General features: G+C 39.6%; 1 protein-coding gene across 3 annotated transcripts in view; it reads left to right on the top strand.

Moving 5' to 3' along the window:
- KIAA1549L (KIAA1549 like) overlaps nt 1-16,059 on the top strand; it is a 137,378-nt gene that overhangs the window by 104,031 nt on the left and 17,288 nt on the right. For all 3 annotated transcript variants that reach the window (XR_003561508.2, XM_055722950.1, XM_027810442.2), the window contains 3 exons: nt 3,129-3,258; nt 8,576-8,923; nt 15,457-15,554. Coding sequence is in view for 2 of the 3 variants with exons in the window: in XM_055722950.1 (XP_055578925.1) it covers nt 3,129-3,258; nt 8,576-8,923; nt 15,457-15,554 (576 nt within the window). In the remaining variant the exon portion in view is untranslated. The remainder of the gene's footprint in view (nt 1-3,128; nt 3,259-8,575; nt 8,924-15,456; nt 15,555-16,059) is intronic.

The following is a 16,059-nucleotide window of genomic DNA, read 5'->3' on the forward strand; positions in this document are numbered from 1 at the left end:
TTGATTTTTTTCAAGAACAAACAGCTTTGTGCCCTTAGTACCTTTGAGCCTTCTGTACCGTCAAATTAATGTTGTAAAATGTTCCAGTTGTGTTCCTGGAAGGCACTTGCTAACCCATTTGGATGCCAGTTGTTAGTGTTCATACCTCCTTTCTCATTAGTAAAACTTTTTAAGATGAGCTAATTGGCAATCTCAAGGCAATTTTAAAAAGATTACTGATGATACCCACTATTCTGGGAATTTCTTTAATAGTTTGTAATCGGGTCAAGAATCTGCATTTATTGGAGAGCTGTATATTTGAATCCCTTAGAAAATATATCACAACTGCATCAACTCAGTATTTATGGACCTATTGTAAAACACATATGAAATTTTAGAGATCTTTACTGTAGGAACATAAAGATTGTCAGATCTGATTATACTCTAGCATAACCTAGTTCCCCACGTTTTCTGGTGATACAGACAGTATAGTCTTGGAAGAAACGAGACAAGATACTTAAGTTTCCCCTATAAAAATAATATTAAGTAAATTAATTTCAAAACCTCTGCTTGTTTTCTGCTTGGGCAGTGCCTTTCAGAATTTCAAACGTGCACACAGAGATTTGTAATTAAAAGTCACACATCAGTTTTTGAAAGTCACCTTAAAATTAAGCATATGCCTGAGTACTTGGTTTAATCAGAAGTGTGAAAGTGATACTTTTTTTGTCCTACCTTTTATCCTGTCTGATCATGTAAATGTCTGCCTTTCTGGATTTCTGCAAACCATTTTCTGCTGCTCTAATCTTGTCAAGGCAAAAAGTTCTGTTAACCAAATCTGTAATATCTGAAGAATTCTTTCTTCTTATCAGTGAATTCATTTGGACTGTGTGGTCTTAATTTCATTGATGGCTCTTGAGAAGTTAAACCATGAAATCTTTGTAATTGCTGAATGGAACAGCTGCTTAACAAGGTTTGCTCTTATGTGACTTACAGAAATGGTGCTAGCTTTTCAGTATCTCAAATATTGTAGTAGATCTCTGTAATCAGATCAGGCAACCCCCTATGTTTCAAACTCTGGAGACCTTATTTTTACCCTGCTTGTTAATTCAAACAGAGCTGTCAGCCACAGGCTCACTTAATTTTAATGCAAACATTTTTTTGGCCTTAAATCAAATCTTAGCACTAGATTGCATTTTTCTCTCAAGTTACCTGGCAAGTGTAGGATAATGTTGGAAAAGTCACCCAAGCCTCCTCCCTTCAATAGCCACCTTCCAAATTTCTGCTTTCAACTCTTTTTCTGATTCCCACAGACTTATCAATCAGGGCTGACAGGCTGTTGTGCTCTGACTGATGCTTATTGCCTTTGAAATCGCCCCACCACTGTGCTGAGCCCCCTACCACAGCAGCAATCTTTTGCTAATGTTTGATTGAAGGGCAAAACGTGCTGTAATTTTTGAACATTCCTAATGTAAAAATGTACTTGGATGAGTGTGATACAATAAGGAAGTTTTTACTTTCTCCTGAATAACTGAACAAAATAATGTTGTGTGTCCACAACATTACTACAACATGATTGTTTGGGTAGTGCTAGTTACCGGAGACGACCTTTTGGAAACAAAGAGTAAATGTGTTCCCAGTCAGTCTGTGAGGGTTAGTTGAGAGCTGCTGGCTTCAAGTGCCAGAGGAAGGGACAATATATCCTGGCAGGTATAGATAGCTGTCCATCTGACCGAAGTGCAGACACTGAAGAATCAGTTCACTTCAAAATCCATGTTGTTACACCTTGGCTCTATCTCTTACTATTGTCCGCTGTGTGTAGCAGCCAGGGCTGGTCCGGTGGGCTCCAGCTCGTGTTGGGGATCTGTCTGATAGCACGATAAAAGTATTCAGGTGTAAATTATACACTGCAAGCTGAGACTGCAAGTGTGAATTCAGACGTAATAGTGCAGCTTCTCTTACTTCACTATGAGCATCATCAGGTCCCTCGTGCAAAAAAACCAACGTGCAAACGTGTTAGATGGTCTGACCAACTTTTAATATTTGAAAGGAGTAATTGCAAAAAGCAGAAAAATAGGGTGGCTAGGCAAGGATAACTTTATGTCAGGCTCTAACAAGAGTGTAATTATTGTGTTAATGAAACTGGCATGCCATTATTCAATCTGTTATTGATCTACAATGGGAGGAGTCCTTCTCTGGGATAGGCAAGAAAATGACTAATGGCCAGATGTACCACGAGAACAATGTCTCCTAAACTGTTCTGGTTTAGATGTAGGCTTCTTAAAAGATGCAGCTTGATGAAACATGAAGTTCCTGTATCATGATTTGGCCACCACTCCTGAAGAGTTTATGTAGCTATGTTCGGTACCTTACAGAGGAATTCTGTTATTTGGTTTTGTATAGCTAATAACAAGGGAAGAATAAGTTGCATTGAAAGGATTACAGGATATTTCGGGTAGTGATTTATGTGCTGTCTTTCTATTACACTGGCTTCCCCTTGCTTCTGAGCACACAGGGACGAAAGCTGCACACCTAGGGATGCCTTTGCCCCAGTGCTGCTCAGAGCTGTGCTGGAAGTGGCTTAACCCCAGGGAGTATGGCTCTCCGAGCTGCGGGCAGTTATCAAACAGGGCATTTAAAAACAGCACCATGCAGGCAGTTCCCTCCCACTCCTGTCTCTCTTCCTGTTTGCTTTGCTGGGTGTTTGTTGAGGTGGAATGTTATTCTGCTTCCCTCTTGTCGTTCAGAATCAGCAACCAAGATCTCTGCTCCCCATTTGAGTGTGTGGAAGGTCCAAATATATTTTTTTTTATAATAGCGCCTGTTTATTTTTTATGAATTTAAATCATATCAGCTGAGGTTAAAAGGGTTCTGATATCTTCCTGGGACACATTTCATTTGATAAGCTCCCACATATGATGTCCATGTTTTTTACGTAGCTTTATTTTCTTTAACAATAAACAAAATTAATGATCTCTTAATAAGGGTACTGATTTCTAGCATCTTCATATACAAAGAAAGAAAATCCTATAATAAAGTGGTCCTGTTATGAGCCTCATCATTTTAGAATAAAGGTAAGTATTGAAAACTACTGCCTGTTGTTTTTTTTCTTTTCTTTTTGTTTTACTCTTTTCTTGTTTCATGTTTTCTAGGCAGCCGCTGAAGAGCTCAGTATACAGAAGCAGGCAGTCTTTGAACAGTCCTAGCCCAGGAGAAACTGAGATGGATCTTCTTGTGACTCGAGAAAGACCAAGACGTGGAATCCGTAACAGTGGATATGATGTAAGTTTATCAGAACTTTCACTTAGCAGTGAAATTTGCTCAGCAAAGTCTTAACTTACTCCTAAACCCAGGTAACTATCAATAAGCTACAAGCCAGAGTACCATTGGGTATTTAACTTTACAGTACTTTATGTGCACTAAGCATCCTGAAAGAAGCTCAGGAAGGATACTCAGAGCACAGATTCCTTCACTTACTTAGTAGCTGTACATCAATTTACAGTCTGACATGCAAACAAAACCTTTGCCCTGAAACCCATTATTTGCCAAAGTATTGAATTTTGAGTTTAGATAGCTCTAAGTGTGCAGCCACTTACATGATAGTGAGGTTTTTTTCATTGCAATTAAAATCCTCTGTTTGTTCTGTACCCTGGTGCTGCTCTCTTGGTTCAGAAGGTTGAACAACCAACCTCTGGGAATTTCTTTGAAGTCCAGATGTCAGTGCTTTGTGGAAATCCCCTAGGAACAGATATTGTCCTCTTACTACCTCAGAACCTGGCAGAGTTTTGCATAGGGAAAAACCAGCCAGAAGAGATGCTGGTTTATGGTCCAAGGAACTCACGCAGCCAACACAGGGCAGAGAAATTGTCTTGCGCAGTCTGAACACACACTGGGCACAAGCTGATGTTGCGTGGATCCAGAATGAGGATAAAACCAGCCCTCCCACTGGGGTAATGCAGACTTTGTCAATCCTTCATCACGTGTAGAAAATGCTGCATCTCAGCCATCCGTGAAGATCAGTCCCTAGCAAAGGTCTAAACTGTTCTGGGAAATAATGGAGTTCATTTGGTGATTGTTCATCCTCCAAACTCTGTAGGTGACAAGCATTGGGGCGGGGGGGGGGGGGGGGGGGGTTCATTGCCAACTGTCTCAGCTTCCAGGGTGTGTTTTTAGCAAGATGAAGGAAAGTACCGAGGTCAGGGGATGTGTTCAGGGAAGTTTAAACCTTTGGCAGAATTCTTTGGGGCATGTTGTAACGTCATGTTTCTTAAATTATTTCCTGCATTTGGACACTTCCCATCAGGGCGCATGAGTCACGTGGCGCCATGGAAGCGGGATGACTAGTTCACTGCTTTGAGGCATTAGAACCTATAGTTGCAAGAAGAAAAGTATAACCTGTTGAAATAGGTTTTTCATTGTGCAAAAAGGTCTCCCCCCTTTATTTTTTGATCTTTCTTAGATAAAACCACTGTCAAGCCAGCCTTCCCTCAATATCCTGAAGATATTCCCTCAATATCCTTCAAGAAAGCAAGGGATTCTTTTTAAAATGCTAATAAAAATTAGTTTTTCATAGGTGATATTTTCCTGAAATTAATGTAGAAAATACTCTGGGAGCAGGCATGGCCTCCTGCTCTTAGTTCAAAATTAATATGCCATAGTTAGAAGATTTAAAAAATATATTTTAATGTATTGCGTATACTATATACAATGTAGATTTTAAAGAAAATTTCTTAAAAACCTTGAAAGTAGATTAATGAATTTATGCAGACTCTGAAATGTCCTAAAATGATTACAAACTCTGAGTTCTGTGCACATCACATGCAAGTTTGCTTTCACCTTTCTTTTAGCGAGCTTCTCTGCGGCACAGTCTTTTTTACCACTAAGCTACATAAAATTCCTTTTGCCCAGTGCACTGCGGGTTCACGGTAGTGCACCTCTTCTCATGCTCAATGTGTGTCCTGTCTGAAAGTGGAAAATTGCCAGGGAAAATGGGACAGGATATTGAAATTTAGTTCCCAAGCCTCAGCTTGCAGCGTGGGCTGCTCTCCCTCCCTCCTGTTGGAGGCTCCTCAGGCTCAGTCTCCCAGGATACCCATGGGCGGGCACCTAAATCTATATTTATGCACGGAATTCAGATGGATCTCACAAGTGATGCAACTAAACACCTCTGGAAACCTGACCTCTGAAAATGGGTGGAAAAGGGCAGGCTCTGAAAAAGGGCTGGTTTGTGTGCCAAATCTTACATCTTTCTAGTAACATCTGGTACCATTTTTTGACATCCACTTTGTCGTTCTAAAGGTTCCAACCTTCTTGACTCCTGCTCACCTCTTCCTCTCAGTATGCTATTCAGCAAGTCCTGCCAGTGAAATTCTTATTTTATGAGCGGTTCTGGATAATTAAATTTATGGCTCAAATAGCTCATGTTATCTTCAAGTCATGAGACTTTGGTTTTGAGCTGTTACCAGTATGCCCAGGTTATCTCTTGAGTTTTATCTTCCCAACAGTATATGTTTTTTTAAATTTTTTATTTTTGAGAAAAGAGACTAAAATCCCCTGGATTCTTTAAGAAAACTCCTTAAGAACTGCTATACTAATATGCATAACCAAATAATGAGAATTTATGATCTGCATGATTTTAGCTTTGACTTTCAAATATGAGAGGGAAGTAAGAACTCAGCAATCTGCCATTCCACAGTACTAACTTGTTATTTATGTATTTCTGGTTCCCCTTACAAAACAACTTTCTAGTATTTCAATTATGGTTTTCTAAAAATATATTTTTTTCTAAATTCTGAAAAGATTCCCTATGATGATTTTTTTGTTATATTTTTCTGAATCATGGTTCTGTTTCTTAGAGCTAAAACCTAGTCAGGGTAGAAGGTCAACAGCTACCTACCTGTCCATATAGAATAAGTAGCTTTTGTTTTTTTATTGGAGCATGCATTCTACTGTTTGATGTTCTGAGTATATTATTTGCCTTTACAGCACCTTTTAAAAATGGATTATTATTGAACATTACCTATCTTTCAATTGTAAATAACCCCAACGGGGTTTATTGACATCACCCTCACCTAGGAAGTAGATTAAGGAGACTTTATTAACAAGTTTATTTCCAACATGTTCACAGACAATTGTGAGTAGAGCAAATGCTATAATGAGCTTCTAGAACCTTTAGACTGCTAATGAGCTTTATACTAGGGCAGAAAATATGTAGGCTGGTTTTTGTGTAAGAGGAAGAAAATGACCTTATACATAGCTAAGAGATCAATATTCAAAAGAATTTACTGGTATAATTTTATTGATATAGTTAAATTTTGCAACTCCTCAAAAAGCTTATGGATTAATGTTCACATGAAGAATTTGACACAGTTGCGGCAGCAGAGTTACGCCAGAAGTGTGCAAAGTCTGTCTCTTGGTACAGGAATTTCTTTTCCTCCTTCATGTAATTCATTCCTTGTATTGTACAGTAACTATGTATGAACAATATGTGCATTTTTATAACGGCATCTATTTATGATACTTACATTTTTCAATTGATAGGAAAGCAACTGACATACATCAGAAAGTGATAGGATGGATTGAAATAAATTCTAAAGCTTGAGGAAAAGTAATGATCACCAGTCTCCTCCAAAATCTTCATGTCAACTTTTATATTGATAAATCAACACTGACTTAATGCTGACTGTTAACATGCATCCTTTATTCATACGATATATTTTAGACATTCTGTAGAGGTCTAATGGCTTCACCAAGGAGCTGTAGTAGGGAACCTGATTTATTTCAGCATTGGGTACTAATAGGTCTCTTGTGGGATTCCATTTGCTGACATTTTTACAGGCATGAGGAAATAGAACCATCTTTATTAATCATCCAGTTGGGACAATATAATTTCAGAAGCTCTTTGGTTGCGCTTATGCGAACTACATTGCATTTTATAGTCGGGCTTCTAAAACTTATCTGATTTTTATTTACTGTAACAACAGAATCCAAATGCAGGAAGAAAATTCAGGGAAACTATTTAGTTGTATATTTCCTACAGAGTTTTTCAGCTTCTCCCCCAATCTGATGTGTTTGCCACTTAGGAAGCCTGAAGCTGGGTTTGTGGTTTTGAATTTGGATAATATACTGTAAAACTATAACCATATAAATTATGGTTAAACTCTAGTATGCAAATGATTAATTATTGCCTTAATTTTCCTTTTTCAATGCTGTATTTTCATTAAGTAGCAGGATAATAGCTATACTTGTAACAGCTAAGAGAAAACAAATTAAGATCTTTTATTTAAATTTATTGCCAGTCTTTAGGCTAACCACGTAACTCTTCTCTGAATGGCTGATAACTGAAAAAGAAAGTCAGTTTTATATTTTCCTCTGCAAATGAAGAAATACATACTATGATTGTCCTATAGTACCTATGGCCATATGTAGTTTGCAAAAGGTTGGCAGCCCAGCTGCTTATTTAGTCAGGTGTAGAAAAGCACTATTACATGGAAAAAAAAAAGTATGCCACAGTAGGAGCTACAGAGGACTCAAATTACCAGGATAGTGCTGGAATTATAAATAAGAACATCTTGTTGTATTCTTTTATTTGTGGCTATTTAAAATGCTAACACAATTCTAACCACATGCTATATATAGGAGGAGGTACATAATCCTATTTTTCATTCCACTTATCCTAGCATCTTAAATACATTATACTGATATTTAAAGAATTATAAGGAATTGGTTGCTTTTTCAGGTTGCCCGTTTAAAATGTATTTTTTAAAACTATAGGCTGTAAAACTAATCTTACAGAAAATGGATTCTTGGGCATTTCACTGTCAAGTTCTTACAATATGATGATTTTTTTTTTTCTGTCTTGGAGTTACAAGCAAAAAAAAAACAGGGGGGGTGATTTCTGTTTGTACTTCTCTGCAGAAGGAATTACCCTAGAGGTAACTCTTCAAGTTAAGCTGCCCAAGTACCATCTGCTCAGTAGAGTATGTGCTTCATTCACTGTTTACACATTAGTTTTGGATAAATTGCTGTGTAACTAGTGTGCAGTGGCTAGGTAAGGCAACTGAGCTGGTTTAGGATAATTTCTGCAAGGGACGCAACGTAATTTCTGGTGGCCTTGTTAGTGGTCCTCACTGGGTTAGAAAGTTCAGGAAAACTCCTGAAGTTTAATTCTTCTGAAATCTTAATGTGTGAGAAGGGACAAAACTATTTCAGTCTCTGTAGCTGTAACAAGTGGTCCCTTGTAAGGGGTCCCTCGTAGTGATGGTACTATTTAGGAAGCCACACTCCTCCTGGCACAGTTGTACTCCCATTGATACCAAGAAAATAATTTAAACATTAATTCTAATTGTTTTTATGTGAATCACTGACGATTTAATTGAGTGTCCCTGCTAGTTTTTGCAGCAAACAATGTAGCATATAAAAGGCTATTGTACTCGCCTGCATCATATCACTCCTTTGCAATATCTGTCATGTGTCTATATTGTCACAATTCCTGACTTTGTGTATGTTACATCTGTGTTTGAGAATGTTTTGTATGAAGCAGCACAAATACTGTCTTGTAAAGCTTTTTATGTATACGTGCTTTTATTCCATCCAACAGACTGAGCCTGAAATTATAGAAGAAACAAATGTTGACCGTGTCAACGAGCCTCGGAGTTACACCAGGTCCCGTCAGGCTAAAGGCCACTCGGAGACCTCAACTTTAAGTTCTCAGCCCTCCATTGATGAGGTTCGCCAGCAGATGCATATGCTCTTGGAAGAGGCTTTCAGCCTGGCCTCTGCGGGCCACGGAGGACAGAGCAGGCAGGAGGCGTACAGCTCAGCACCGCACTTGCCCTACTCAGAGGTTGTGACCAGTGCTCCTGGTACCATGACCCGACCTAGAGGGGGGGTACAGTGGGTACCCACTTACAGACCAGAAATGTATCAGTACAGTTTACCAAGACCAGTAAGTGAAACTTCTCTTTAGTACACTGTATCGTCATAAAGATATTTCTACTCTGAGACACTTTTTTTTTTTTTTAAGGAGTAGCCCTGTTTCTGTGCTTAAAACCAGATGTGAAGCCATGCCTACAGTAAATATGTATGTGTAGCGGGCTGGATGTATGTATGCTTACCCATACTCATCTCTTGCAGGAAGACTCAGTACCTACTTTAGCAGCAAGGTTGTCTTGTCTAAATTGTGCTTGAAAGAATAGGCTGCACTGAGCTCCAGGCTGTTCAACAGGTCAAGAACCTGTTTGTCTGCCGCCTCCTATTCATGAGTGCATACTGGGAAGCAATCTGGTTTTGTAGAACAGCTATGGAGGCAGCTGGGTATGAAGCACTCAACAGTTCTGCATGAGGCCCGTCATTGAAGAGCATCATCGCAAGAGTGAACCAAGTGTAAAAATCAGTGACCTGAAACGTGGGCTGTTACTGTCAGCCTTGCAGTCACAGCTATAGACCTGGGGCTCCAGAGGGCTTGATTCCACGGGTTTCTTGGTTGACCTTATGTAAGTCACTCTGTCCTCTACTTTCTAGCTTCCAATTGCGGCTTACATGTCTTTACCTCAGAGAAATAATAAATGAATTAAGAACTTAAATCCGTGGGTGGAAATTGTTAATGGAATTCTATAGGTTTGTAGCTAGCAGGCACGGTAGCACTGCATGCACCCTCAGCATGTGAAACTACCCCTGAATTTCCACATACTGTATTGTGAAACTCGACAAAGTATTTTCCTTCTTATATGTCAGATACAAATCTCAACCGGGGAAGATTGCTTCCAGGTGAGAAATAGCCCATGAATATCAGTGTAAAAAGTTGTTCTTTTTAAGGCTTTTGGTTGGAAACAAACATTTCTTTGAAAGAATGCATTTCAAATTGAGTCCCTTACTCTGCTTGGAATAAAAGGGTAATGCAGAAAAATGTTCTCAGTTCAAAATAGTTATTACTATGACTTCCTTCCGTGATAATAAAAAATACATTAAGGGGTGCTGTTTCTGAACTATTCTGAGTGTATCTGAAAGCCAGTGCCACTGCCTGCAGAGGTTCAGGCTGGTGCTATTTAAATCATGCTAAAGGTTATTTCTGGCACTTTGAAATTGGTCCAATGAACTTCATAGACCATATAATTGTATTTTATGGTTAGAATTTGATTACAAGCTTAAGAGACAGCTAATGGGTAGTCAAATTGCTTTGACACCTCAGAGAGTCTTTCTAAAATGAAATTAAAAATCTCATATGGCAACAGGTTTTTTAAAAAATGTAATAGCCAAACATTTTTGGTGAGTGCTTCACTGTTTTCTTTCTAAGACTTATTACTCTTCTAAATCATCTGTGTGTTTAAGACCTAAAGCACTTGCTTATCTTTCTGGCATTTTGAAGGTAGTGTTAAAAAATTCCCTGGAGGTAGTTGATTGGCACAGGTTAGGATAGACACAGGCTGCCAGGCTTTGGATAAGGGCTGTTAATTCATAGTTTTCTGCGTATCAGTTTCACAAATATAAGCTGTACTTTAACCACACAATTTACTGGTTTGTTCTCAAATGGGGATGGAGGACTGGAATTGAAAATATGCAGCTGAGACGTGTGATCTGTGGGTAGGGAAAATGTGGAATTACTGCTCTCAGCACCTTAGCAGCTGTTTGCTTGCCCACGATGCCTTTGCTTGGCAGCTCTGGGGGAGATGCTGTGATGGGGAGTGCTCAGGAGTGGGCTGGCGGACACGTAGAGAAGGTGTCCTGGCTCACTGAGCTGGGGGGTGGGTGAGCAGCCTCCGGCAGCTTTGGGGATGAGAGGTACCTGAGCACTGGGATGTTTGTTCTATGGGGCAGGATGCTACCTCTGCAAACCAAAAATTATTCATTTTTGCCCTTTCTTAAAATTCACTTCTTAGGGGCAATTAAAAGTAAACATTAATAATGCTATTATAATTTGTAATCTGGATTCAAGAGCATTTTGCCTGCTCAGATGCAGATATTATTTGCAGACCCAATGGTAAAGCCACAAGGCAAGTATAAAGGTCTTCGGTTCATCACTCTCTTCTGAGATCTGGCTCTTCGCAGTCCAGTTACATGAGAATAAACTTTTTACAACAACCCACAAACTTTCCAGTAACTTAAGTCCATATTTAGGTTTTATGAAACCTATTGCAAAGGCATTTAATAGGCAGTAGAAGTGCTGCATAAGCACTGTACAGACATGCTCTACCTTTATAAAGCACAAATGGTAAACTGACTGAGGCAAGACGGCAAAAAATATGCATGCAAATCTCCATCTCAGGGTTCGTCTCTGTTGCGAAGTATTTGTGCCATATCCTTTCAGGGGTATCAGAACCACTCTTCAGGTCGATGTTACTTCAGGTCTCCTCCAAGTTGTGGACCTTTGATTTTTTTTGCAGTCAACTTCTTGGCTAGTCCCACTGTCAAACAGTTGTTTATCTCTTCAGAGCATGCATGCATCTTCTTTTTCCTATTCCTTTTTCTTTTCCCTTCTGAGGCCTTCTGTGTTGTTTTGTTGTTTGGGGTTTTTTGTTTTTTTGTTTGGTTTTTTTTTTTTCAAGCTAACATTAATACCTAAATTATCTGTAGCTCTTGTGAGGGAATGCCTGTTTGCCAAACTGCCCAGGGGTGACCTGTGATAACAGAATTCCTTCATACGGGGCTCGTGCCTTCTGCTGGCAGAGAAAAGCTAGTAAAATGCAAGCTCTTAGTGTTGTTCTGGAGCCTCCAGAAATGGGATGAGCAACACTTGGCTGGGTCCTCGTCATCCAGCTGGTATGCTGCGACCGAAGGATGGAGTTATAGCTCGGGTGTATAACACAAGCCTAACTGCTGGAGTTGTGCTGTGGCAGATCATGTTAGTGTTTTGGAAATTCACACAGCTGAGTTGAGCAGAGGGCTATGGCCAGGGGAAAAAAAACCTCTTTGTTACAAGGCTGGATCAGTTCCCATCTCTCCTTAGTGCTCTGGAAAAAGGAGTTAGAGTGACAGAGCTCTGTGTCCCAAGGTGAGACCTAGCACAGTCCAGCAGGCACTGATGGACATGCTTGCAGGCTGAGTCACTGGTAACATATCCTCAGCTTCTCTTCACTTCCTTTCATTTAACAGAGGTAAAGCAAGAGTATTTTACTAAAGTTCAGCCACTTCCGGTAACAGTTACTAAACTACAGTACAAAACAGGTCAGCTAGCAAAGCAAACCCAAATCTAGCTGAAATGGATATGTGCATTATTCCTGGTTTGCCATTTAATAATCAGTTAAATGATTCAATGAGTATGCAGAGACACAACCCTTTAAATTCCTATGGTGAGACATAAGGAGATGGATATTTCTGTAATCAGAAGGCAACATTGAAGAATTTCACCCAAGACAAATATGTAAGTTAGAAGTGATAAAAATATTTTAATACTGCAACCGGGAAATGTAGCCTTAAAGTGAAATGTAAAGTTTTTCCTTAAGACTTTAGTCTAAGCGTGTGCTGATTTAACTTTTCTTTCCTGCATCCCAACAGGCGGTACCTTAGACTTTTGTGGGTTGTAGAAGACACTGGTGCAGGTGTCTGCTGGTGGCTGGACCTTACCTTCCAGAGGGTTGGGTTGTATGTCTCCTGGGCCCAAAGGCTGACGTTTCTCTGCTATACTGCACCTATTGCTTTTTCAAATTTTTCACTGGTTTGCTTTTGAAATGGTCAGTGTTTGAGTCATAACAGGTACCTTCACTGGCATTTCTTCCTGAAAGGGTGGCATGGGGTCTGCCGTCTGGGACCTGTGCAGTCTGTCCTGAATCTCAAGTTTGATTACATCTGCCAATGACTGTTACAGCCTTTGTATTATATGAGTCCTCACATTTTAACAAAATAGAGTTTGGAATACATGCAGAATGTTTCTCTTTTTTAGGTTGTTTTGGGTTTTGGTCGAGTTTTTTTGGTGAGCAACAAAAGTGCTGCAACTTTTTTTTTTTAAAGGATAAACTCATTTTGAAGAATAAAATTAGGCAAATTTGCTGTGAAATCAGCTGGTTTGGGTTTTTTCTGATTTGATTTAAAACAGTATGAATTGCGCTGAAGTGACTTTGTTTCTACAATCATGCCGGTTGGCCTAGAACCTAAGGGCTCATCTGCATCTGTAACAGGCCTCTATAGTAAAACCTCCGTTTAATTTAGCCTCTGAACATTTTTTTCCCATTTGTGTTGCATGCATGACAACACTAATGCTCCAACCCATTGGAGAAATTCTAGAAATTTGGAGAAATTTTATTGGAATTCCCCTTCGTAACTGTTTTGGTGTCTCTGGAAGCTCAGCACAAAGAGGACTGGCTGTTCCTCACCATGGTGTAACATATCTTTTAACAGAATTTTTCACCTTAAGAGGATTCCCTCTGCCCAGTCATTAGCAATATATTGCCACTCACTGAAAATTGTTCCTCTTCTACATAAGCAGCAAAATAAGTGCTTCGATTTTCTATTTTACGTTTTAAGTCGCAGCATGTTTGTGAGCTGTTCTTTGTGATCCCTTAAAATGCCTCCTTTGATGTCCACGTTCCATAGCATATCCACTAACGCACAAGAGAAACCTCAACGTACCTCTGTGTCTCCGTCTGACCTGTCAAACAGTATCTGGAGTCACCAACCACACTGAAACATCGGCTCATGTGCTGTTCCTTTAAAATGGGGGGGAAGAATTTCATACTGGGTACAAACACATGCTGATAGCAAGATGTGGGGTGAAAGGCTTGTGGAGCCAGAAGGAAGCGTTCAGGTCAGCTTGCGAGAGCACTGCCAGCTTTTCAGATGCAGAAGAGGCATTGCAGACCATTTCAAGTCCACTGCTATTAGGAGAAATCTATATGAGGCTTTCTTTGGTGCAAATAGCATTTGTTTTTTCTATACGGTTATTTCATTAAAAATCGGTATTTCCAGCCCCTGGCTAGGAAACGTGATATTGCTTTTTAAGATTTTTTTTTTCCCAACTAAATATAGGAATACTTTAAATACCATTGTAGAATGGTGAAAGTAAATATTAGGAGACTTTGTAGGTGGCATGAAAGGAAAAATTATTTTCATAGATGTGCCTTTGAGGGACTCTGCCCTGCTTTAAAAGGGAAAGGGGTGGCAGTGAGGGATGGGAGAAAGATGCTTGGTCTGGAATTGCTTTTCCCTTAGAGTCACTGACATCAAAAGGCAGTATTTGATAAGTTGCCCTTCCTCTGTGTTAACCTGGTTTTGCATCTGTTTGAGAAAGAAGGTATTGGAACACTGTCTAAATGTGTAATTTTTAAATATGATTACGGAAGATGGTGGTTTTTGATATTTAGTGTGGGATTTATATTGCCAAATTCAAACCTAAATGTAGGTGTTAAGCCAGAGCTAATCATGTAAATCCTGTAGGCCCTTTCTACAGGCAGATCGAGCGTGACTCATCCCCTGGTAATGCATTTTTAGCTTTCTCTGCTGTTTGTGGAGGGAGCTTCTCTGGCTAAATCAGGGAACTCTTGTTTAGAGGCCAAAGACCCACGATTGGACTCTAGTTTTTGTCAAAATGCCTACGTCTTGATACTGGACAGCCCTCCATGATTTGTTATTTGCTATTGCTTTGATCTCATCTTTAATCCTGTGCATTGCTCTGAAGCTTTGTCAATAAAAGTCTAATTAAAAAAAAAAAAGCAAACCCACAATGTGGTGAAGAAAAGTGTCAATGAAGTGCTAGAGAAATATCAGCCCTCTGTATTTAAGTATATTTAGCAAAATTTATGACCCCTGATCTGTAGTAGTACAAAGAATTTACAAGAGAAATTTTGTCCTACATGTCATTTCTCGGACACCGTGGGTTTCATGCACACAATTACTCACCCTTCACATGTATTAGTGATGAAATCCAGGATTAATATGAGCAAGATACTTAATTTAGATGTGACTTAGTGGGTTAGTCCTGTGTTCCTCTGAATTACTCTGCTTTTTCAGAACTGTTTGGGACCTTTGTTGTTGCTTTAGAAAGGTACGGAGCTTGGGGTTTTTGTGAAGAATGTTCTTGTCACCTCTTCAGGGCTGAAAGGAAGAGGTTGAAATACGCATTGCTCACATCACAGGCAGCTTCACTTCACTAGGTGCTGCTCTGAGGATCTTTTCTGAATCTTTAAAATACCTTGTTTCTGGAGGAAGTGAAAATACTGAGATCTTTTTCCTGTGGGTCCAAAGCAGCTGTTCACATAATCATAATAGATCTGCTTTGCCAGCAAGGTTACAAATGACACAGATGGTGTTTAATACGTTTTATTTTAATTAGACTTCGTCTTTGCTCTGAACTAATTTGTTCATGTTTTCGTCCACACCCTAAAACCCCCCAAGCACTGTAAATTCTCAAATAAAATGCAGTTACTGTTGAGGCCGCAAAAAGTTACTTCCTGTGGGCTGGTGCGTGAAGCAGGTATTGAATTTCTGACTTTCTTTTATTTTTTAACTGGGACCTAATGGTGTTTCAGAAAATATTTTTCTACTTTACAGGCTTACAGATTTTCTCAGCTTCCTGAGATGGTAATGGGTTCTCCTCCTCCTCCTGTCCCTCCCAGAACAGGTCCTGTGGCTGTTGCCTCTCTCAGGAGGTATTTATCTGTTGTTTTATTTCAGGGATGATCTCTCAAACCCACTGTTGTAATAAGAACTATAATAAGAACCCTGAAGGGGCGCTTACAAGCCGCTTGTAAAGACACATTCGTGAAATTAGAAACACATTTGGATTTATTTCATTGTAACACTAAAAGGAAAGGAATCACAGTGAATTTTCTCTTCTATTAGCTAATCAGTTTCAATAAAATCAGGAAATCCAGGCTCAGATTTCTTTTAAAACACACTTTGCCTCAATGCACGTAATGGTGTATTGTATGGCAGGTGCGTGGTAGACAATTCACGCTGTCATTCTCCCTGGTAAGGGCTTGCAGCAGGATATTTATGAATTATAAGCTGTTTCTCAGTAGCCCGGCCCTGAGGATTTCTGCCCAGCTTTCAGGTATCTCATAGCTGCATTTCTGAAGCCAGATGCATGCAGAAGCCCGATTGCCTTAGCTCAGTGCATACATTTTGCCTCTTCCTCACAGGAAGGCACTGTAT

This window comes from Falco cherrug, chromosome 10, assembly GCF_023634085.1.
Source record: "Falco cherrug isolate bFalChe1 chromosome 10, bFalChe1.pri, whole genome shotgun sequence".
In the NCBI taxonomy this organism is placed as follows: Eukaryota; Metazoa; Chordata; class Aves; order Falconiformes; family Falconidae; genus Falco; species Falco cherrug.